The sequence below is a fragment of the Balaenoptera acutorostrata genome, chromosome 11 (genome assembly GCF_949987535.1).
Source record: "Balaenoptera acutorostrata chromosome 11, mBalAcu1.1, whole genome shotgun sequence".
NCBI classification, from domain to species: Eukaryota; Metazoa; Chordata; class Mammalia; order Artiodactyla; family Balaenopteridae; genus Balaenoptera; species Balaenoptera acutorostrata.
Window position 1 is genome coordinate 19,452,421 of NC_080074.1, and position 24,522 is coordinate 19,476,942.

The 24,522-nt window shown below is 46.1% G+C and overlaps 1 protein-coding gene and 1 long non-coding RNA gene across 2 annotated transcripts; one reads left to right on the forward strand and one right to left on the reverse strand.

Moving 5' to 3' along the window:
• ASCL1 (achaete-scute family bHLH transcription factor 1) lies at positions 1–2,710 on the reverse strand. The gene is made up of 2 exons (XM_007166096.2): positions 1,403–2,710; positions 1–1,058 (listed from the first exon to the last, which is right to left on the reverse strand). Exon 1 carries the CDS (start codon positions 2,113–2,115, stop codon positions 1,450–1,452), a length of 666 nt encoding a protein of 221 aa, XP_007166158.2. The 5' UTR covers positions 2,116–2,710; the 3' UTR covers positions 1–1,058; positions 1,403–1,449.
• LOC130709222 (uncharacterized) lies at positions 2,033–24,051 on the forward strand. Its single transcript, XR_009009720.1, has 4 exons — positions 2,033–2,166; positions 20,832–20,882; positions 23,761–23,852; positions 23,966–24,051. It is a non-coding gene; the product is annotated as an uncharacterized LOC130709222 (long non-coding RNA).
• Positions 24,052–24,522: the final 471 nt, after the last annotated feature.

Genomic DNA, 24,522 nt, shown 5'->3' on the forward strand with positions numbered 1-24,522 from the left:
TATACATGGGTTTTTTTTGTAAGTTTGTAATAAAACAGTAAGAAAAAAAAAAGGCAGTGATAGAAATTTCCCAAAAGGCAACCCATCAAAACCAACTGGCTGCCACTTTGCGTTTGGACAGTAGCTGCATAAACTTTGTTCTTCTTGAACAGTATTTAATAACATCATTAATACATTAACAAAGTTTCTATAAAGTAAGACACATTGGTGCTGAAGTACATCTGGTGGCCTTTTGATCTCACCTATGAGGACAGTTCTTTACAAAACCACATAGGGAAAATGGCAGTTGTAAGGTGAACTACACATCTAAAATATGCAGAGGTAATAGCATTACATGTTAAAGTATCAAGATATACACATTTTAAACCATTTGTACAAAACTCTATAAATTTTTTCTCTCTCTCTTATGTACAAAAATATCTTAATATATCCCCAAACTGGTTAGGATAGATACAAATAGATTTTTCTTATAATAAAAAAAATTCACAAAAGATTGGAAGCATTCTATGATGAAAAAAGTAGAAAAGATGGTGTGAGGGAGTGGAGCTTGGGGAGGGAGCCCCCACCCCTCCCGCAGAGGATTGGGCTTTCAAAGAGGATACTTTCACTGCAGACAAATGTCCACAGCTTATCGGGATGGAGGATACAGAGACGAAAGACACCAACCCATTTCTAGAGGGCTAAGAACTGCGCTTTCAGAGGGGGCGGGGAGGTCAGCTCTGCCTGTTAGTGGTGGGTGGGAGTTTCTACAGGGCGTGTGCTGCTCCCTTCCGCCAGAAGCCCGCTGTTTTTGCACACAAGCTGCATTTTGTGCATTGACTCGGGCCCTAGTCACTCTTTCTATCTCCGTGAATGATTGGAGTGCAAAGATACTGTTCTGAGCGCATTCCTGTTTTGCGAGAGCCTTGCTTCTCAGGCATGCGGCGCTTAGTTGGCGTAGGGGTTGGTTGCCTGGATTTGTTTGTTTTCTTCTTCTCTTCTTCTTCTTCTTTCTTCTTTTTTCTCCCTTTCAACATCGCTGACGAGAAAGCACTAAAGATGCAGGTTGCGCGGTGGCCCTGTAACATAAGAATGACGGGAGAGGTTAGTGTGCACTTGGAGGCCAGTAGTGGGAGGAAAAGGAGGTCTGGAGACAGATCTGTCAGGTAGAGCGCCTCTTTTGACAGGTCTTAGTACTCGGTTCCCCGCCTCAGCTCTACCCTCCAGTTTTGGAGACCTGGACAAAGCCACTCTCAGAAGCCAAGGCGGAAACTAACATACCAGGATTTGAAATCGACGGACTTTAACAAAACCTTTAAATCAACCCCCCTCCCTCATCTCCGTGGAGACAGTCCCCCTCCTACAGAAGAAAAAGGACGAAGGCAAGAAAATCCCCCCCCGTTCCCTCCATAATGCAACCTACCTGCTTCCGAAGTCCATTCGCACCAGGGCCTGACCAGGCCGAGCCCCTCAGAACCAGTTGGTGAAGTCGAGCAGTTCTTGCTCCTCTGGGCTGAGAGGGTCGTAGGAGCCCTCGTCCGACGAGTAGGATGAGACCGGCGACCCGGCCATGGAGTTCATGTCGTTGGAGTAGTTGGGGGAGATGGTGGGCGACAGGACGCCCGCCTGGAAGGCGGCGCTCACCGCGTCGTGCTCGTCCAGCAGCTGCTGCAGCGCGCGGATGTACTCGACGGCGGAGCGCAGCGTCTCCACCTTGCTCATCTTCTTGTTGGCCGCGCCGTTGGGGACGTGCTCCCGAAGGGTGGCGAAGCCCAGGTTGACCAGCTTGACGCGGTTGCGCTCGCGCTCGTTGCGGCGCGCCACGGCGGCCGGCTGCTGCTGCGGCAGGCTGTAGCCGAAGCCGCTGAAGTTGAGCCGGCGTTTGCAGCGCATCAGTTCGGGCGAGGACGAGCGCTGTCGCTTCACTTGCTTAGGCGCTGACTTGTGACCGCCCCCTGAGGGCTGGCCGTCGGCCGCAGGGCTCAGCTGCGGCGCCTGCGGCTGCGGCGGCGGCGGCTGCTGCGCGCTCTGCGCCGCCGCGGCCGCCGCCGCGGCCGTGGCAAAGAAGCAGGCTGCGGGCGGCAGGAAGGGCTGCGGGCCTGCGCCGCCGCTCTCCATCTTGGCAGAGCTCTCCATGCGCAGCGGCCGCCGAGGAGTCGCGGGATCGGAGCGGTCCGGGGACGCGAGGTGCGGGGCGCGCGCTGGGGGGACACAGACAGGACCGGGGTGGGGGTGGGGGACGCGAACAGAGAGGGAGAGAAGGGGAGAGATGAAGAGGGAGCCCGGGGGGAAGTTACAAAAATACAAAATCCCCGGGAGACTTCTTAGGGTGGGAGCAAGGAAGGTGCAACTGCTTCTCTTCCTCCCTCCACTCCTCCTCCCCCCTCCCCTCCTCCCTTCGCAGGTTGGCTTCGGGAGCCTCGCGTGGCGCTCGCGTGTGAGGCTGCCGCTAGCGCCTTCTTGTTTAAAAAAAAAAAAAAAAACAGCAGAAGAAGCAAAAGTCGGTGGTGAGCGCGCTCTGCTGAGTCTTCTGTTTCTCACCCCTTAGGGCTGCGCTCTCTTGCGCCGGGTCTCGGTCTCTCCAGCCGCGGCTCGGGCTGTTTGTATTATTTTGTTAACCCCCTTTCTTTCTGATTTCCTTCTTTCACTCGCCCTCCTTGGCCGGCTCCCCGTCGCTGCGCCTTCCACGTTCCCTGGCCAGAAGTGAGAGAGTGCTGGGCGGCTGGAGTGCGGCCGCCTTTTCAATGGGACACCCAGCCCCACGCGCAGCCCTGGCCCCGCCTCGCCCCCCACTCCCCGCTGCTGCAGCGAGCGGCTGCAGCCCCCCCGCCCCCCTCCTCTTACCTCCTCCTCCCACCCCCTCCCTAAACTCCCCTCCTCCCCTCCCCTCCCCCCGCCCGTCCCCCGAGCCCGTTCCTTGCAAACTCTCCATTCAGCCGGGTTTGTTGTTGCAGTGCGTGCGCCTGGCGCGTGCCGGACTCCCGGCTGAATAAACAGGCGGCGCGCTCAGGGCGGGCGGCAGCCGGGGGTGGTTCTAGAAGGGGGGGGGGAGGGGGAGGGCAGCGTCGCCGACGGGCCAATAGCTCTGGAAATTGGGGGTGTATGGGTGGAAAGGTTTGGGGTGAAGCGTCCCGGGATTCTCCGGAGAACTTGGAGAAAATCACAGGGAAGGGTTTGGGCAGAAAATGTGACACGGGGCGGTGTGGAAGTTGGGGGCAGTGAGGCTCTATTTTTTCCCTGTTTTCTTCTCCTACCCCACTGTCACTCTCTTGGGGGGTTTTCGATGCTCTTGGGAGCGGAAGGAAATTTGCTACTGAAGTTCAGAAAGATGGGGAGGACTTCGTGGGACTGTTAAAGTACTGTTAAGACTTAGGTTCCGGTCCCAATGCATCCTCTCACTAGCTCCGTGACCCTTAAGTAAGTGACATCCACTCTGAGCCTCAGTTTCCTCGTCTGTAACAACAGAAGGTTGGATTAGGTGGTCTCTAACGTCCCATCCAGTTGTGAAAGCTAGGATATGCCCCCTACAACTGAGCAAGTGTGGAGGAGGCCAAGAAGAAGGGAGGTGATCGCTTTGAGGGGTGGTGGTAACCAGAGCTGTAGGGAGACAGGTGTGTATGGCCCGGATACTCTTCCAGGATGACCTAGCTGCCTGTAGCATCGCCGCCGCCCCCCCCCCCAAAAAGATTATTTCCGGACCGGCTAGGGGGATGCATAAAGAGGGGAGCGCTTTGGGGTATTCCCAGGGTGGATCTGAGAAAGGAGACGGGGGGAGGTGATGGAGCTTGGGGGTGGGGGCGGAGCAGCTTCTCTGGTTGTTCGGCGCCGCTGCAGGCATCTCGGCGGCCTTGGCTCAGCCTCCATCCCGCCCCAGGCGTGTGCCCGGCGGGCCGGTGGCAGGCGACTGGGAGCCGAGCCCGGCCGGGCCGCGTGCTGGCGCCGCGAGGGAGGAGGAGACGCTTGCAGCCGTCGCTCGGCCGCTTGGACGGCGCCCACCCAGGCGCCCTTCCTGGGCCCTCGGCCCTGGCCCTGTCTGGCCAGAGCCTGGTCCAGCTTCGGGGCTCCTTGGGACGCCGCGCTGCGGAGAAAGCGGACGGAGCAAACGGGTCCCATCTCTGTACCGCTCTGGCGGAGAGAGAAGGAGACTGGGTCGCGTCTCAGGTCGCGTCTACACAGCCGGAAAGAAGCAGAGTGTCACCATCCGGTTGATTTGTCCACTAGAAATAGGCAGTTTGGGTTAGAGACCTGGGTACAGGGATGCTCGTGTTGACTTATCCCAATAATTGCTTCTCATTGAACTTCCCTTTGTGGAGATGGGTCTCTCTCTAAAAGATCGTGTGGGTGATCGGGGAACCTCCTCTGGTATGGGCGAGTGGCTATGAGTGCTGTCGGAACAATAGTGGTGGTGAGGGCAGTGGGGTCGGGGTCCCGAGGTGAATCACATCTCAGCCTCAGTTTCTTCCTTTAAAACAGATGCCTTTAGGAAGCATAGGACTGAATGGGGCCAACAGAGATCAGTTCTGTAAACTTCCCACCCACACGGCCCCCTCCCCTACAGTAGCCTATGGCCTGCTGACCCCAGAGGGCCGGGGTGAACTCCGTGGGATTTACACCTCTGGCCTCTCCCCCCGCCACTCCCCCACCCCAGGAAAGGAGCCGAGAGGGCTCCAGATTACATCTGTCTCCTCTTCCAGGAAGTACAGGAGGCCATGAAGCCTAAAGCAGAGTCGCATTACCCGCTTTCCAACAGGAGGAAGCCTGAGACCACCTGGCAGGATAGCGGGCATTCAGGCACGTTCCGCCACCCGTTTGCCCCAGCTGTGCGCCCCGGGTGCGGGCCGCTAGGAGGCATTCACCCTCCGGAGCAGAATAGGGGCTGGGGGGGGGGCGGGGCATGCGTGGCGTACGGGGCGGGTCGTCAATATCAACGCATCTAAAGGGCACTTTCCTTCACGTTAGGCTGTATCCCTTCCAATTCAGACTCTATCCTTCCACACTTTACAAAGGCCCATAATCCTGGCTCTACCACCATTTCGCGTTGTAACCTTAAACAACCTCTAAGGTCCTTGGTTTCCCCATCTGTGCCAGAGCGGGCTTCCGCCAGCTCATTTCGAACCGTATCTGCGAGCGGGGGAAATTTGCTGATGGCCAGAACGTGTTCTCAGTTTCCTTCTAGGGTGCGGGCTCCACGGGTGCACAGAGATGCTCATTATCAAGGACTTCAAGGCCAGAGCCTACTCCCAACCACACACACACACACACACACACACACACACACACACACACCATGTAATGGGCGTTCAAAGAGAAGGGCCAACTAGTGAAGCCGCGCATTGTAGCGGCCCTACTCTTTGGCCTCCGCCCAGGAGAAAAGACAGCGGGCGCTGGGATCCTTCCGGCCAAAGCCACGGAACATTTGTCCCTATTCTTCCCGCCCCAGCCCCGAGCCAAAATCCCGTCCTCACCCTCCCCACTCCCACATCCTCAGCCTATTTCCTTACATGCTTTGCAGAACCTCCAGGAACCCAGGCTTTCTCTTCCTCCTACTCAACACAGAGTGCTCCCAGCCCGACGCTGTCCTCTCCACCTTCTCTAACCCTAAGGTAGAGCAGTCTAGAATCTTTTCTTAGGGGCTTAGCCTCGGCCCTTGGGGACTGTGCACTAACTATCAAGGGTAGTTTAACATGTTCTTCCACTGAAATTGGCGTTCTGGTTGCTTCATCAGTTTGGAGCAAAGGACTGAGGCTCAAGGGCCAATTAGAATCCTGCCTCTGATTCTGTGACCTACAGTTGACCTCCCCAACACACACACTCACACACTTAAGAGAGCTGCCACATACTCTCCCAGGCCCAGGGGACTCCAGACCTTATACTGGGGGATGGATAAAGCAGAGGCACTTAATTTGGTATCCAGGCTCTGTTACTTAAGAGCTGGGAGTTTGAGCAAATAGTCGACACTCTGAGTTTCGGTTTCCTCATCCTTACATGCGCATGGTTATAGCACCTACCTCCAGGAGTTGTGAGATTTCAAAGAGATGTACGTGGAGCTCTCAGAACTAGGTCAAATGGAAAGGGATTAACAGGAATGGCCTTTTCCAAAACAAGGAGGAAGGCCCTGCTCACACAACACGCCCAGGAAGGGTTTTGTGGGAAGAGAACGCCTGGCTGTCAGCTGCCTGGAACCGCACCGTGCTAATTGCTCCAGCCATTGGAGATCAAATGCCGCCTGTCTCACTGTCCCAGAACCTGGGAATGGGTAATTCCTGTCCTCTTTGAGGAATGGTGGTGATGCTTGCTGGCAAATCGGGGTGATAGAGATAGAAACCCAGTGTTTGTTTGTTCGTTTTAAACACAAACAGTAACAAGTCAGATGGAATACAGACAAGCTTCATGGCTGGCAGAGGGAAAGGGCTTCAGCAGAGCCAGTGGCCCTGCCCTCCAGCTATCTGTGGCTCCTTTGACACCCAGTGGCCCTGACTCTGAGTAAATTTCCAGGCTTTTCTTGACCAGGACACTCAAGGTCCCATTTATCTAGAAGTGGAGGGAGAAGAAAACAACTCACAAAAGGAGAGTTCCATGCTTTCATTCATAAATGGAGTAGTGGCACTCCCTTTGCTTATCTGTCAAGGTCTGCAGGAGACTTAAATCTGTTGTTTTTTGTGAATTCACTTTGCAGATTCTTCCACGCGTATCAGGGGTTACCATTCTTGTGATGGGGAGGCAGGACACTCACCCCCTTTGGTGTGTATTGCCCATAATATAGATATCCCAGAAAAATGGGGAGGTTCCTCTTTCTCCTCCAGTACAATAAAGGCCTCAGTTTCTGCACCTTCAGACCCCTCTTCTACGTTAGGGAATCCTGAAGCTGGACCATACCTTAGATTAAAACTGCATTCAACACCAGGATCTGCATGGGGAGATGACTTTCCTAGTGATGCATAGCAATCAGCTTCCCGGGAGACCTGAGGTGCTGAGGGCCCAAATCTCCCGCCACTGTCTTTCCACCCACAGCTGAAGACCAGGCCACCTTTGCTCACAGGCTACCCTCAGGCTCCGTAATTGTGCACCTTCTCTCTGCGGAAAGGAGATAGGCCTCATCTCTTTCTAAAAGTGCCTTTGGTGCTTTTTCTCCGGAGGGAGGGGAGTTCATATTGAAAGTGAAACTAGGTTTCCCATTGAATGAATCATTTAATACAATTATATTTATAGTGGATCCTGTATAAAAGGCAAAGGGAGTACAAAGATGAACACAGGCCTTAGAGCCTTGATTTGAACGGGAGATTTTTGGTGCAAACTTCAATGTTGGTGAATGTTAAGCCCCATAAACCCGGGGTTCTTTGAGAAAAGTGCGCATGCAAGGAATTCAGAGCAGACACCCACCTCCAGTAGCTGTAACACAGGGCCTCTGTCTTGGGATGTATGCAGCTCAAAGCCTGTGCTTGACACTGTCTTACCCAGGGGAAATGAGAAGTTCATTACTGTGAAGTCTGCTGTCTCCAATACACCCTTCCCAAGGTAACTTTGGAAGTGGCGCTGCCCAGCCTGGGTTGAGTCTGACCAGCCTGGGATAGGCTGTTGCGGTCGGGGGCAGAAGTACACAAACCAGAGATCTGGCTGAGCTTCTTGGTCACAGCAGCCAGGCCTGCACCTGCATTAAGGAATCCAAGCTCCAAACCAATCTATTTGCTTTTTCCATACGCCTTACAAGGAAAAAAACAAAGACAAAACTGGAAAAACAAAACAAAAAAAGCACAAACTATTATTTTCTCATGGCTTTTTGGTGAAGGAGGGGAGGTCCGGGAGGGGGAGGGGGTAATTTGCAGCGAACCTCACAAATCCTTTTGAAGTTCTTCAAATAAGGAGAAATAACGCTGCTAAGTCTTTATTTTTTCTAAAGCCCCATTTACATTATGATTAAATACCTTCCTCGGATAAGCATAAAGAAAGTCGTTAATCTATATAGCTCTCCAAAGAATCAATACATTCGAAACTTTTGTAGGATTTGTTACACCCTATTTTCTTACAGTAGACCAGCTCCTCTCTGTCTAGGCACATGGCTCTCCTTCCCTCCCCCCTGCTTCCCCACCTCCTCCAAGAAAGGAAATAAAGTAAAGGTCTTTCACGGTAAACAAAACCAGCTGATTCTTCACAGAGAACCCATGAATAGCTGGAGAAGAAAAAAAAAAAACTTACAATAAATGGTGCATTTTTTCTCTGCTGGGTATAGTATTCAAGGATCAGGGCAGTATTCAAACAGAGGTCCATTTTTTGCTCAGCAAGAGAGTTTAGAAAAGGAGCGTGGGGTCCATTCAGCGCTTTCCCCCCTTCACAATCGCCGGGTTCTATGAAACCTATCTTCCATGCCTTGTCGGAGTGTTTCTGGGGACCAATTAGTGCTTTGTTGCACGGCTTCTTTGCTGAATCTTTGAGCAGCAAGAAAAAGCGCTCTCGACTCTCCCCTTATTTTGACCATTTCAGTCATTACTCAGTGTAATAATTAATATGACAACTGGACGCTCCAGTTTGTATAGAAACACCTCAGCTACAGGAGCGAGCGTGCAGTGGGTGGTAACGAGCCCTCACATCAGCCGGGGAAGCCACACACACAAAAAAGGAATGAATGGCCAGAGAGAAAGAGAAGGAATAAAGATAAAATAGTTGGCAGAACGCAGAGGAACATAAAACAGATGAGAACGGAGAGACGGAGGGGGAAGGGGGGACAAATTAGAAAGGGAGGGGGAAAAAAAACACCCGATGGAGATTAACTTATTTTGAAACTGTTTTCTGAATAGGACCCTGGACGTGAGTGGGCCGGCTGTCAGCCCAGCGCGTTTCCCCCTCCCCCGACTTTCTGAACTCTCTTGGAACTCGGTGGGGAGGAGGGTTGGAAGGAGGACTCCTGCAGCCTTTAGGCTCTCCCCGAGGTCGTTCTAAAGAGTGCACCCAACACCCCACCCAGCTCCTAGTTTGCCTTCCAGTTTTGCAAAAATCCTGTTCCCCGTCGCTCCAGCTTCGGTAGGCAATAGAGAAGATCGGGCGCGAGTGTAGACGAGAGTTCAGTGCTGCATCAGCTCCCCGCGGGTGAGTTTTGGGGAGAGGGCACGTCTGATGCACCCCAACAACTCTGCAAAGCTGTCTCGTGGAACAGCGCCCCGCGGGGCCCTGGCGGGGAGGGTCTTTCCCGGTAGCGCACAGCCAGACTGCGCGCTGCGCCCCGGGTCCCCGCAAGTGCGCCCCGGGGTGGCGATGCGCCCCGGGCTGGCGACCCGCTCCGTGACGGCATGATAAATAATTAGAGGGTTTAAGCGCGTTAGCCACAGCTCATGCTAATGAGCCAGATAAAGGCTCAGTCTAACCCGAAGTGACAGTTTGCGTATAGCAGGGAAGAAAAAAAAATACGTTTATTTTTTCCCTATCTTGATTGCTTCTTCTCAAATGCAGGCGTCCCCAACCCCCTATTCATTCCCCTGATTCCCTCTTCTCACAGCCCCCCACCTCCTGCCACACACACAACACGCACACTCCACCCCCCTTTGACCCTTCCTCTGTCACCCAGGCCCTGCCCGGCCGCCTGGTGACATCGCAAAATCCCCATGTGTCTCTATCTGACCAGCCGGGAAAGTTCACTCCCAGCGCGCCCTGGCCAGTCTCAGCCCCCAAGCGGAGATGGTTCGCTTTCTTTATAAAATATGGAGCGCACCAAGGCTCGCATGCTGAGGGAAGGGCTTTGGGGCTGAGGGTCAGAGGCCTCTGAGAGCTCCGGGGGCCCAGCAGGCCCTTGGGCGCCCTCTGCGCTCACCAGGGCAGGCGAGGGGCGCTGCCTGCTGGGGAGAGGAACGCAGGCGCCGCCGGGGCCCTGGAGCTGGAGCTCCTGAAACGCTCCTGCCGCCTCCTGAAAACAGGGGCAGTTTGCCGAAGTGACTGAGGTCAGTCGTGTGTCCCCATTGTGTGGCCACGTGTCCTGTGTCCATCATCACCTCCCCAAAGTCCGAGCTCAGCCCGACTCCTTGCGGCGCGGCCGGGGAATGCTCTGGCCTATAAATCAGCCAGCGGCTGCGAGCTGTCTGCACCTCGGTGCAGACCTGGACGCTGGCCCCCGCCGGCCAAGGGGAAAGTTTGCTCGCACCAGGTTAGCAAGAAAGAGGCCGCTGCCAGGGCCCAGGGGCTACTTGAGCAACTGTGAGCCCCCAAGGTGGGACAGTTAAACTCTTTCCTCCCTGCCCCCCCTTCCCTAGACCTAGCATTTGCAGAGTCTTTTGGGGTAGGAGGTGGAGGGAGGGGATGAGGGTAATTTCTGATACATTGTTACTCGTTGTCATGGAAACTTAAATAAACAGCAACAAAAACAAAATTAAATGAGCTAATATTTGTAAAATGCTGAGAACAGTGCTGGGCACCGAGTGAACACTGTATATGCATTTCTTAAGTAAATATAAGCATACTGAAATACATCACAGGAGGTATGCGCTATTCATCTCAGATGTTGGAAAATATTGCTTTGATCCAAAAATGATCAAGGTTGACATGCTCACTGATTCGTCAAATAACTATTGAATATAATCAGAGATAAATAAGACACTCTGCCTTCAGTAAGCTTCTAGTTTAGTAGACAGAAAAGGAGGAGTATAAGACAAGAAGGTCCATTAAATCACAGTTTAAAAACAATGGAAAGCCCTCTGCCCTCTTCCCTCACGCTCTGTTAGTGTGTACTCCCACCCTCCCTCATCCTCCAGGTTACCCCCAAATAAATACACGATCTAGGTAAAAAGTGGACTTGTTGATGCAAACACATCCAACCCCTCTTCCCCAACCAGATGGTCACCCCCAGCTTCTCGTGTATGACAATAATTCATGAGCAGACACTAATGAAGTAAACACACACACACACACACCTTTAACACCTGTAGTATCAAGTGCAGTGAAAAGGCAAGCCACTTGAAGTCAGACTCCAGGTTCTGGAACTTTCTATCTCTGTGCCCTTGGGCAAATTGCTTACTCTCTCCTAGACTATTCTCCATCTACAAAGTGAGGGGGCTGAGTAAAATGCCTCCCCTTCAGCTCTGACTACACAAATGATACAGGCACGACCACATGACCCTCTATTGGCAACGGCTTCCCTCTTTGAGCAGACAAACATCTTTTGCTGATCTTTACTGCAAGGACCTTCAGAAGGCACATGACCTCATACAGCTTCATGATGGAGACCAGTCCTTGCTAGCGCCAGGATTATGGCTCCTAGGGGCCAGAGGCTGCATTATGGGGTCAGCATAACTTTAGCCCTGGGGGCCAGAGTAAGAGATGGGCCATTGGCTCATCAGGATTCACATGCAAAGAGAAGAAACTCACCACTCTGGCTAAAGGCGGCTTTGCTTGGGACACAGGATTCCCTTTGACTGCCTGAGCAGTTTTTGGTTTGGGATTTGGCGGCCGTGGAAGCTCGAAGTCCTCCTTGGTGGGTTGTGTGAGTCTCTTGCCACCTGCCGGTTATTTCTTGAACTGCAGTGAGGACTGCGTGAAAATCTTGCAATTCCATTCATTACAAGTTGATTTTACTAGTTCTATCCCATACAACTCAGTACAAGCACAGAGCACCGTGCTGTCTGTATCATGTCCACACAATACCTACATTAGAAATATATGACGTGCGGTTAATGTTCAGATTATGAAGCTTCAGCCCAGATCCACCAAGTCATAATCTGGCCAGTTGGCCTTTTTAACAAGCTATAGAGTAGTCCTTTTGTACACTGAAGATGGAGAACTAGTACTCTAAAGGTATTTCAGGTGATAAGACACAGTCTCCATTATTCAGAGCTATGAAGAATTAATCTCTTCTGATAAAGAAGTTACACTAGTCCCATGAAAATACTTTATATGGGTTAAGGGGTGTCCTGCTGACTTCTGAAGGGGGTGGAGAGGATTGGTAAGTTATTAAGGGATGGTCTTTGATGCTGGCCCTGAAGAATTGGCAAAAATTTGCAGTGGGAAGAAAAGGGCCATTGGAACAACCTACCGAGCACAGAGCCTCTCGTTCCTCGACTTTTGAGACTCCAACAAACTTAACCTCCAATCCTCTTTGGCTACCCTCTTTCTAGGCTGTATCTTGGGTGTTGTCTGCGCTCAGAACAGCTCCACCTTGGAAATCTTAACTTTCCATCGATTCCTTCTCATCCTCATGCTTTATTACCAAGTATATTCCTAACAAGGAAAGAAATTCTGTTTTTTTTTTAAATTGGGGGGTTGGGGGGAGTTGCCCAAGCATATGATATTTCCCCCAGCTTTACTGAGGTATAACTAATTGAAAAATTAAAATTGCATATATTTAAGGTGTACAACTTGATGCTTTGCTGTTCATATCGCCACAATCAAGTTAATTAACATACTTATCACCTCACATAATTACCATTTTCTTTTTCTTCTTTTCTGTGTGTGTGTGTGTGCACGCGCACGCGCATGTGGTGAGCCCACATGAGATCCACCCGCTTAGTAAATTCCACGTATACGATACAGTGTTGTTAACTATAGTCACTTTGTTGTGCATTAGATCTCTGGAAAGGAAACTGTTTTGACCAGGGGCTGAAGAAAACTGGACACTTAGACCACACTCTCAAGGCTTCTGACCTCGAACCTTAAGACTCAGTGACCCAGGGCAGTGAAGAGTAGGAGTGTTCCTGAAACCCTTCTTACAGCTAGACAACCAGCGAGAGCTATCCATGAAAATGACTGCAGATGACATAAATGCATCCACTAAATGCAAACTATTCAATAAATGTAACTTCATCTTAACTTCTCCTTAGCTTGATCTCAATGATGTCTGGGCCACTGGGCATGAAAAGTGTGATGAAGAGGACATCAGAGTGGAAAGAGATGGCAGTCTTACCTGATTGTGATTTAACTCTCTTTGGAAAATTTTACAGAAATATATGTCTGTATATGAACCATCGCTAGAGTCCCTCCAGGAGCCGTGAAGGAGTCTATGTACGTGCAGGGCCCTAATGCTTTAGCTTCATAAGCTCCATAATAAATCTGCCTCCAGTGCCTGTGAGTAAATGGGAGACATATATTGAATGAATGAATGAATGAATGATTGAATGGCTGAAGTTAAGGAACAAGAGCATAGAATTTGGACTCAAGATAGCCTGTGTGACTTTGGACCAGTCACTTAATTCTTTCCTCATTTTCAAAATGGAAAGAATAATTTGCATCTTACAGATAATGTATGTGAAAATACTCTCTAAATCAAAAAGTAAAATACAAAATAGAAAAATTGTTTTTAGAAGCACCACACATAAAGGAAGGTCTAGGTTCTCCACCTTTAACTTAATATCCCCATGAGTTTCAGTTCCACAGGCATCTTCTCAATGGTTAGCCTGGAGAGCCCAACTCAATGATCTCTGGTCTGGCAAGAGTAAACATGGAACCATCTCTGAGAATGGCACTCTCTCCATCGACTCAGCAGCCTAGGAATCATCTTTGACTTGTTTCTCACCCTCACCCACCATATCTAAATGGATACCTCTTAGGTCTTTCTCAAATGCGTCCTACTTTCTTCGTCTCTACCATCAGTACCATTCTAGTCCAAGGAACCATGGCCATTTCTCACCTGGACAAATGTAATCACGTCTTAACTGCTCTTGCCCTGCCCCCAACCCCACCTCCACTCTCCACACTTCAGCCAGAGTGATCTTGTGATAATGCAAATCTCAGAGAAACGCCCTCTCATTACATACTTCAATGGCTTTGCAACTCTTTCGGCCTAAAGATTTAAAAAAAAAAAAATCTTAAAATGGTCTACGAGGCTCTGCATGGTCTGGCTTTCTCTAGCTCTCCAGCTGCATCTTCAGCCACGTGCCCCACTGTTTCCACCACATACTTTTGCATATGCTGCTCCTTCTGCCTGGAAGTTTCCAGACAGTTCCAGGTTCCTCCCTTCCTCTTTCATCTAGGTATTTTCTACTTCATATTCTGAGATCAAGAAAACCTCCTAGAGAAAGGCTCTTTCAGTATCATGTACATCTCCTTCATGTCCTCTGTTACAGCTGTAAATTTGAATTTATTCCTGTAATTTTATTAAGGTCCACATCCTAAAAAGAACATAAACTCAGGGAGGCAGTTACATCCTTGAATCTAGAACAGTGCCAGTATTGCAGCAAAAGCTTAACATATATTTTTAGGTTGTATGGATGAATCTCACTCACTTCTAGTCCCCCAAGTGTCTCCTCAACCTTAGAGTTCAGCCAGCTTCCCCCTGGTGAGACAGATGCAGAAGAATTAGAAAAAGAATCTATGTCTAAGATCATGCATGTGTTTTACCAAGAAACTGAGCATCCCATTGGTCTGGTAGGCTGTGGGCCTCAGTAGATGTGTTTCCCAAATTTATCACTCAATGAGTAATGACTGCAGCCACCAAGACCCTAGCTTTCAGATGGTCAAACCTACCAAGGCTCTACAGGGAAGAGGGGTCTCTGAGTGGAGAGGGGTGTTTGTACCACCCTCACCTTCCACAGAGAGCTCTTCTGTCACTCAAGAGTAAACAGGAAAGGATGATGAGTATTTTTCTCAAGACTAACATCACCACCCCAGGTCTTTTGCCTCCTATCCTACAAGACCACAATATCTCAGATTCCTCATCCATACAATGGGAATATTCAAAATCTCTCTCACTGGGTTATGTAATAGAATGGATTAAATAAGAAACCTTTGCAATATGCCTGGTACTGAATAAATAGTTAAATGCAGAATAAATATTTGTCCCTTTCTCTTTCCAGAGAGGATGAGATGGAAAGAATAATGCTGAAGGATAGCTCATTTATGTCTAATTAGAAATCCAACATGGCTTTGGGCAAGTTTTCTAGGCAAGCAACTTTTTTTCTTTGCAAATTTCCTTCCTCATAGACATTTAAATGGAAGAGATAACAACAAAGACAACAAAAAAAAACCTCTCTCCCAATCCCACAATCTAAAGAAAACACCTCTTTCTCATTCTTTTTTGTTGTTTTTGTATTCTTCCTGGCATATTTACACAATGGGGAATACAAAACTTTATATTTTACTTTTATCTGTCATGGGTTGAATTGCGTGCATTTCAAGTATGATAAATGTTTATGATTTAAAAAATAATTTTTATGGCTACTATGTGAATGAAATGTAATTTAGTTATTTCCCCTGTTGATGAAGTTTTCATTCCCCCCCAAAGTTTTCTGACCTGAACATTTTTGTACATATTTTTCTATATTTCTGATTAAACTAATATGAATTGAGTACTTAGTATTATGCACCAGGCACCGTGCTTAGTCCTGGAATTTAGAAAGACTAAGATTTGGTCTCTAGTCTGAGAGTTCTTAATCTAGAAGGAGGAGACAGAATAGTGAAAACAAGACAACGAGAGAATTTATGTGTTTAGTTACAGAAGAAAAGTCAAGATGCTATCTGAGTCAAGGAGGGTGATGGCTCCCACCTGGAGGAAGTGCTTTTTGGAAGAGGCGGTACTTGCATTGACCAGCTGAGTACCAGCCCTTGCCAAGCCTCACTATTGCGGCAGCTTCCCCTGGCTTTGACCTTGGATTTTTCTTAAACCGAATCTTACCCTGATCTGCCTGGATTTGATGCCATAGCTCTACTGACCAGTAGCTGAGCCCACTCTGCCCCAATGTGTCTTCAATCCCTGACTGACATTGTTGTCCTGCCTCTGAGGCATCTGACTTCGATCCAGTCCTACTTGTGGCTTTGCTACTGTCACTATTGTTGGTGGGATGGTGGTAAATGTTTAACAACCCACTGACTTCACCCCTGATTTGTAGTGTTTGCTGATTTCCATGGAGTAAATATTCCCACTTTGGCAGATTTCAAGCTATCAGTGTAAGTATGAAGTTGAGAAGAGAGGTGTGGTAGCATATTATTATGTAGTATTTCTACCGCCCAGATAAAATGGATGTAAATAACCTCAAGAGCATAGATAATAAAATTTAGTAAAATAATTATGAAATAATTAAATCTTGAGGATTTATAACCTTTGTCTTAAATGTAATTTATTTAATTTTAAGTTTATATAATTTAGTTTATAATCAGGGATGTGTTTAGCAACAGGCTCACAAAACTGAAGAATCAGCTCTCTCACAACTATATGAGCTGGCTTTAGTTCACCACTGGGTATAAATACATGAACTGGTCCTGCCCACCTCTCCAGACTCAGCTCTTCCCTCTCTCCCCTTCCCTCTCTACTTCAGCCACAACTGGCCTCTGTCTGTTCCTCAAAAAATTCCCCTGTTCATTGCATTAGAGATTTTGTGCAGATGTTTCCTCCAGTGGGACTCTTCTCCCCTCAGATCTTTGCATTTGGAGTGGAGCCGTCTCATAATTCAGTTCTCACTTCAAATATTACCTTGTTGAATAGGTCTTCCTTGTGCATCCAACTTAAATCAGCCTCTTCAAAACAGTTTATTTCTTTTATAATGCCTCTTTTTAAGATTTGATTTCTTCTTGGCCATATCAGTAGTGAGTGTATCTTGTTTTTTTGTTGTTGCTGTTCTTTTCCTGTTTACTGGTCATGTCCCCTAATAGAATGTGAAATCAATGAGAGCATGGAATGTCCTGCTCATCAGTGTCTAGAACAGTGCCTGACACATAGAATATACTCAACAAATATTTGTTTAACGAATGAGTGTGTGAATGACAACACAGTGACTTCAATCTGATTGCCAAGAAGGATGCTAAAGTAATGGCTCCAGAGTCTGAAGATTTTATATATGTAAATTTAGTAAATTTGATCAAGTGCATTTGGTTTACCAACTGATTTTATTATACCTCAAGGAAATGTCTAAGTTCTGCTAAGAATTCCTGGAATAACCTGCCTTAATTTTTATTTTGATGAAAACCTCTTCATACATTAATTGTTAGTTTGTGTGGGCATTGATTGATAGCAATCTTCAGATTTCTGGGTGGTCTGTGTGGGAAAAGTTAGACTAAAAAGAAGCAGACCATAGAAGTGAGGTTCTGAAGAAGCTCACAGCCAGCTGCCTGTGCAGGGTGCGGGGTGGAAGGGTGGGATTCCTAAATTTTTCCAATGAGACATTGCATTGTTCTTTAAATTCTGATAAGGAAAGAGTAGTGCTTGGACAGATAAATCCATCTGAAAGAACATCCCCACATCTCTTCTATTGCTAGAAGTAGATTTGGTTGTGAGTGGCAGAAATTTCAAAATAACATGGGTTTAAACAAAATAGAAGTTAATTTTTCTCTTATGTCAATGTCTAAGACAGCAGTCCAAGGCTGCTGGAGTGATGGTCCATGGTGTCAAGAACCAGGCTCCTTCTATCTTGATCCTTCTCTATTTTTGCTCTGAAAAACATAGCTCCCATTCCTACGTTTACCTCATAATCCAATATGGCTCCTTGAACTCCAGTCAGCATTTCTACATTCTGACCCGCAAAAAGGAGTAAATACAAGGAGAAGGGCAGCTTCCTTCAGGAACAATTCTTACATGTTGCACAGACCACTTCTCTTTGCATTTCCTTGGTCAAATATTAGACCTGTAATTACATCTAGCTGCAAGGAAGGCTGGGGAATGCTTTTATTTTGGGAGGCCTTGGGGCTGGCTAGCTAACATTCAGAGCTTCTATTTCCTGAGAGAGAAGGAAAGAAAATGGGGCAGCTAGCCACATATGCCACATCTTTGTTTCTTCTCCATCAAGTGGGTTAAGCAGTTCCCAAATATCAGTGTAACTACTAGGCCATGCCAAACTTCCAGAAATTGGCCAGTAAGGAAACAACAAGCCCAAATGAATTTAGGCAGTAAATTGCTCGGAGGAAAATAGACAACATGTTTCAGGTTTACATTGGCTCCCCTTGTTCCTCAAGTCCACGGACATCAAAGCAGAGTGAATCTGGGTGGGTGGTGAACACACACTAGATTTGTGTCATAGCTGAGGAATACTGAGCTTAGGAAACTCTGGTCTTATTTAAGGGTTGATGGCAACTTTCCCATCCTCCTCTCCAAAGAGAGGCATTATCTTACCCTGGAACAACAAAAATCTTCTCTGGGGAGAGGAGAAAGATTTTATTATGATAGAATGTCTTCAGGGATGGAGAGGTTCTCTATCTATTATGCTGATCAGGAAACAAATCTGCCCTTTGACCCAGAGGGAGATACTATCTCCCACTTCCAAGGCTGTTTGCTGTGCAAATACCCTTGAAAAGGTAGACCAAGACATGTAGAAATGCCGGGGAAATTACCTCCCAACATTCCCCTTTTCTAAATTCTACATAAATGCATGGCCCTAGTTACACACTTAATGGAATATCTGAATTTGTTTGAGACCCATAGGTTCTGCTACTACTCTAATGGTATGTTAAATGTCATTGTTTTGTGGTTGTTGTTTTGGAGTCTGAGACTCTTACAGGACATTCTAAGAGATGGTGAAGCCCATTTTGCAACCTTCAACTCATTATTCACTCTAAGGATTTATAAGAGGAGTCTAGGAGACTAACACAAACGATCAGAATAGAGAATTTTATTAGAGAGAGATTTGTTAGTGTGCTGTGAAATTTCTTCTTTCCATTGATTAGTGTGCTATCACATTTCTCCTTTCTTTCCAGACATCTTTCTTCTTCACCTTATATCAAGTTAGGGAGGTTAAAAAGAACCTAACAGAGAGTTTGGCCTTTGTTCTCTGGAATTTGGGAGATGTAGGGACTATGCCTAACTCACGTATAAAGGCAAGAAACTCTCTAGCTTATTTGAATATTGAACATGGATGGATGGCCACAGTGAGAGCAAGCTAGACTCCACCATTGGCAGGACAAAGGTATGTTTTTCTTGAACTAGGCTGCATGGTGAGATGACCCCAAAGAGACAATTTATTGTGGGCTGAACCTCTCTAAATCAGAAGCTATCACCCAGACCACAGAACCATGTTTAAAATCCCCCAATGGGAAATCTTCATGCTAAATACAAAACTCCCCATTAAAGAAATAATCAGAATTTGGACATCTTTTTTGTGTGTGTGTGCCAGAAAACAACAATACCAGATTATAACTGTAGATGCTTCCATGAAGAACAGGTATCATCCACAGTGCAGTGTAACTGGGGCTGGGGGCAGAGTTTTGGGATAAAGCCCAAGCCTCTGTGCTGCCTGATGATTTAAAATGTAAAGGACAGGGGTATAACTCAAGGTATAAATAGTTCACAGAAAAGTAAATAGAAACCTTGCTCAAAATAAAAGATATTCTAATTAAAACCATAATGAGTTTCTTTTTCCTCCAGACTGTCAAGGATTTTAAAATTTGTTAAGTGCGGAAGAGGCCTCATGGCTGGCCTAAAGGCCACATGTCTGGGTATCTAACATTTGTTCTGCTCCCACAGCAATAAATTCATAAATGTTCTTGGCTTAAGCAATTTATATTAGCGTGAAGAGATTGATAAGTGGGAAGTTGGTTCTAGGTTTTGTGCTGTAGCATCTTCATAGGCTTATGCAATGTATGGGTGAGGTTAATGAGTTCTGTTTTGGGTTTTTTTTTCTCTTTTTAAAAGTTTTTATTATGGAAATTGACAAAAAATACAGTAAAAATGAGATAATAAAATAATTACCTATCACCTAGCTTCAGTAATTATCAATATTTTGTCATTCAATGAGTTCCGTTTGATCCAGGCAAGGCTCTGTCCAGACGTGTTTTAGTCTCATGGTCATCAGGTTGGTGTGAAGGTGAGTGCCAAGCTTCCATGAGGTCTGATATGTCTCTCATTCACTCAGATATTACCATCCACGTGTGTGTACTCACTTGTGAGGGCTATAGCCCTGCTTCTCCCTTGATAATGTTGGTAACCTTTTTGCTGTGAATCCTGACTCAGCTGATTTGTTTGATTTACTCAAGTGATGTCTGGTCTTTCTGTGTATCTGAACCTACTTGTCAAGATTTGTCAATACTGAGGTAAGCAACCTCATATTAGGTTGGAAAATTTATAGGAAATAGACACTCTCATATTTTTCTGGTAGTGTATAAATTGGTAGAACCCATATGGATTGGGAAACTACACATAATGATTTGCCTGGGATAGTTCCAATTTATACCTGTTGTGTCAGTGTTAATTATCACTAGCACTCCTTTCACTATCAAAAAATTCCAGTTTGGATGATAAATTATATGGTTACCCTCTGGAGGATAATTAATAATTTTTAATATCTATTGAAATGATAAATGTCCAACTCCTTTGACCCAGAAATTCTACTTAGAGTCTTTTTTTCATACAGACATATTCTAACATATGTGTAAAATGATGCATATACAAAGTTATTCATCACAGCATCATTTGTAATGGCAAAAGATTGGAAACAACAATAATGTTAATTAACAGAGTACCAATTAAATTATGATAATTCATACAAAGAAGTACAATGGAGCTATTAAAAAAGAATGAGGAAGGTATACGTAGTAAACAGGGTGATTTCAAGACATATTATTGAGTTAAAAGTTCAAAATGGCAAGGTATCATGTATATTGTGCTACTGTTTGAAAGGAGGAGAACGAATACATGTACACACACAAATACAAACACATATTTGCTTAAAAGTCTCTGGAAAAAAATAATAACATTGGCTGTCTTTGGGGAAGAGAATCAGGTGCCTGAAGGATATGGGAGTGTGACAGAATTTTCACTATTTATGCTTTTACTTTTGGATTTTTGATCCACATGAGTGTTTAACTCTTCAAACACAAATAATGAAATTTAAAATCATATCTAAATGGAAAAAATAAATAACAGAGATAACCAGTATCTTAGTCAGTTTGGTCTGCTATAATAAATATGCCATACATAGACTGGGTGGATAAAACAGCAAACTTTTTTTTTTTCCTTACAGTTTTTGTGGCTGGGAAGTCCAAGATCAAGCTGCCGGCAGATCTACTGTTTGGTGAGAGCCCCTTTCGTGGTTTTCAGATAGCCATCTTCTCATTGTATTACACATAGTGAAGAACAGAGAGAGAAGCAGCAAACTCTCTTATGTCTTTTCTTATAAGGGCACTAATCTCACTCATGACCTAATCATTTCCCAAAGTCTTCAGTTCCAAATACCATCACATTGAGGATTAAGCTTCAACATATAAATTTTGGGGGGACATAAATGTTTCAGGTCATAACAATCAGCAAAGAAAAACAAATAGAAAGGATAACTTCTTAATCATAAGAAGAAAACTTGATCTATTCTTCTATAGAAAGGTTAAAAAGGAGAAAATGAAATAAAAAGTGCAGGAAATAGAAAATATGAAATAAAATAGCAAAAGTAGGTTCTAACATAAAAGTTGTTATAATAAATGTAAATGGATGGGGAGGGGGAAGGGTAAGCTGTGACAAAGTGAGAGAGTGGCATGGACATATATACACACACATAACGTAAAATAAATAGCTAGTGGGAAGCAGCCGCATAGCACAGGGAGATCAGCTTGGTGGTTTGTGACCAACTAGAGGGGTGGGATAGGGAGGGTGGGAGGGAGGGAGACGCAAGAGTGAAGAGATATGGGAACACATGTATATGTATACCTGATTCACTTTGTTATAAAGCAGAAACTAACACACCATTGTAAAGCAATTATACTCCAATAAAGATGTTAAAAAAAAAAGAAAAAAAAAAGAAAATGTGGTATATATATATACAATGAAATATTATTCAGCCTTGAAAAAAGGAAATCCTGCCATATGCAACAGCATGGATGAACCTGGAGGACATTATACTAAATGAAATAAGCCAGTCACAGAAAGAAAATACTTCATGATTCCACTTATATGAGATATCTGAAATAGTCAAACTCATAGAAGAGAGTAGAGCAGTGGTTGCCAGGATCTGGGAAGAGGGAGAAATGGAAAGTTAGAAACCATGAAATCTATAGTACATGTATATACTGTAGTAAATCTATACTACAACATCACTCATATCCATGAAAAATACATACATACTCCAATATTTCCCTGCATTTAATAAATCCATGGCTAAATATTAAAACATGTTAAGGATGTTGCCTCTGGGGGAAGGGAATGGGAGTGGGGAATGAAGATAAAAGAGAATGAATAAATAAAACAAGAGAGGGGCCTTGGAGGTTTTGATTATTTGCCATGAACTCAGAGATTATGATTAACTTACCTCTCTACCTGTGAGGTTAAGTGAAAAGCGATTGATAACCTGCAGTGATTGGGAAATCTTCAACTTCCAAATCAGTGAAGGTCAGCCCTAAGTTTACCAGGTACACAACTGCACGTCTTGCGACATGGTGCCCACCTCTTTCTGGCCATTCACAATATCTCAGTGGTCTATAGGCTGAATTCTTGGATGTTCCTTCTACATCAATTTTCTTAGGACTCAGCACTGCCCTTGCTCATAACAGCAACACATTATATTCCATCCCAATTAAAATGATAGTTTGAAAATCATCTACAAAATTCACGTCACCATCAATCTCATCTTAAGTGAGTTTTTATCTTATTTCATGGATAAATTTTCCCTTTTTGCCAGAATAATTTTTAAAAGAAGCTATTAAGTGATTTTCTCTGAAGTAGCAGACAACTAGTTGCGCTCTCCTCCCAACACAGATCCGGGGCATTTTTATGTGAGAGAAAATTAAGAATTCCATTTTTAGTAGGTGTGAAAAGAAAAGAGAAGTGCTATTATTCTGTTGTCCTAAAAGTCACTGTTGTTCTTATTTTAAAAAGGGAAGGAAGAGTATTTATGAGCCAGTGTCTTGGAATTGGGTGAAATGTAGTTTGACTTTGAACTACTTATCTAAACTTTCTGTGTCTCAGTTGCCTTATTTATAAAGTGGGGATGCATGGTTTAAGTTTATGAGGGAAGAAATGAAATCATGCATGGGGAGAGCTTGGCAGTGTCTAACATACAATGTACATGTAAGTAAGCAGCGGTTACTGCTGTTTTCATTCATTGCATGCCTGTTATATGGCAATACAACAGGTGCTGTCACATTCATTGTTCTCCTTAGTATGCCAGCAACATCAAGGGATGACGTGATGTTTGCAAGGCAATCCTAGGGTGGAGTGAAACTCTTCATTTCATGTTTACCACACTAGAAAACCACTGGAGTCAGATAAAGGATACCGATTCTCCTGAGGGTGGAAGTCAAGGTCTTGCCTTTCCATGTTCAACAACACTGATCTTCCAACTTACCATAGAGAATATTAATCACACACCCAAGGACTCCTTCTGGACAGAAGTTACACTTAACGTATGTCTGTCTTCTTAGCAGCCAGTGGAAAGCCTGGCACACCATACAGGCTCAAAGAACCCTAAACAACAACCCTTAAAGCCCCATTTTAAAGACAAAGAAACTGAGGCACGGACTTGACCAAAGTTAATCCGTGGTGGAATCAGGAGTTCATCTGTTTGTTTTAAATCCTGAATCTGAGATTTTTTTTCTCTTTTGGCAGGTGCTTGGTCATTCCGTCAAAGAATTATGGGAGGGGAGGGGGCGGATTTCTAGCAACCTCGATTATTGGCTTGTTTTCTCTTAGCCCATTGCCCTCTCCTGGCTAAATATTAGGCAGGCACTCAAGGTCTTGATGCCCCTGATTTTTTCACATCCTTTCTGAACTTCTGACTTTGCGGTGCTCTTTTATATTTTGTTTTGCCTGCTGGCAATGAATGCCTCGTCTCAGTTTCTGGGTCTGAAAAAATGGAGGTGAATGACATTTTCCTGCCTACTAACCCATCTCCCTATTTTATTTTCTTCAGAAGGCTTAGCTCTGCCTAAACTTATTTATTTGTTTGTTTTCTGTCTCCCTCCCAGAATGGCAGCATGGGTGGGGGCAGGAGGCAGGATCCTCCACTTCATTCACTGCTGTATCCCCAGTACCACCTGGCATGCAACAGAGGTCCGCAGTAAGCATCTGTTGTTGCATACTTTTAAGCAATAACTTCTAGTTATGGAGTGTTTAACTACATGGCATGAACCGTACTAAGTGTTAAATGCATCACCTCATTCTTTCTCTTAGCCACATTCTTAAAACCTCCTGGCAAGACTGAGCTTCCATCCTCTCCTGGGTGCTTCCAGCAGTGATGTAAACAGCTCCGGGACACATGGCTGCATTTCAACCCAGGTCGTGCTCTCACCTTTGCTCCTTAGCAACTGTGCCCTGCGTTCACAACATCACCTATATGTAGTTTCCTGAAGTCAGAGCACAAAAAGGCGGTTTCCTTAGTGGTTAATAGAAAGGAATCCCCCCTCCCCCATCTCAGTTAAGATCTTGGCTCTGTTTCTTATAATGGTTGTCATTAGGCTGTCACAGGTTTACCCCAGTCGCAGAGAACCCGTGCCCAGGCTTCTGAGAGTCCCAGAAGTGCCAAACCTGTCTAATCGCCAGGGCACAGGTGGCCCTGCGTTCTCTTGTTGGCCTTCCTCCATCCAAGGCGGGCAAGCCAAGTCCGTACTCCCCGGCCCGCTTCCCCTGCCCCTCCCCTCCGAGCGGTCCAGCCCGGGGCGACCCGGAGCTCGCTGCGTCAGGACAACGCCCACCGAGGGCGTGACTGTGGCGGGTAAGCTTGGCCGGAG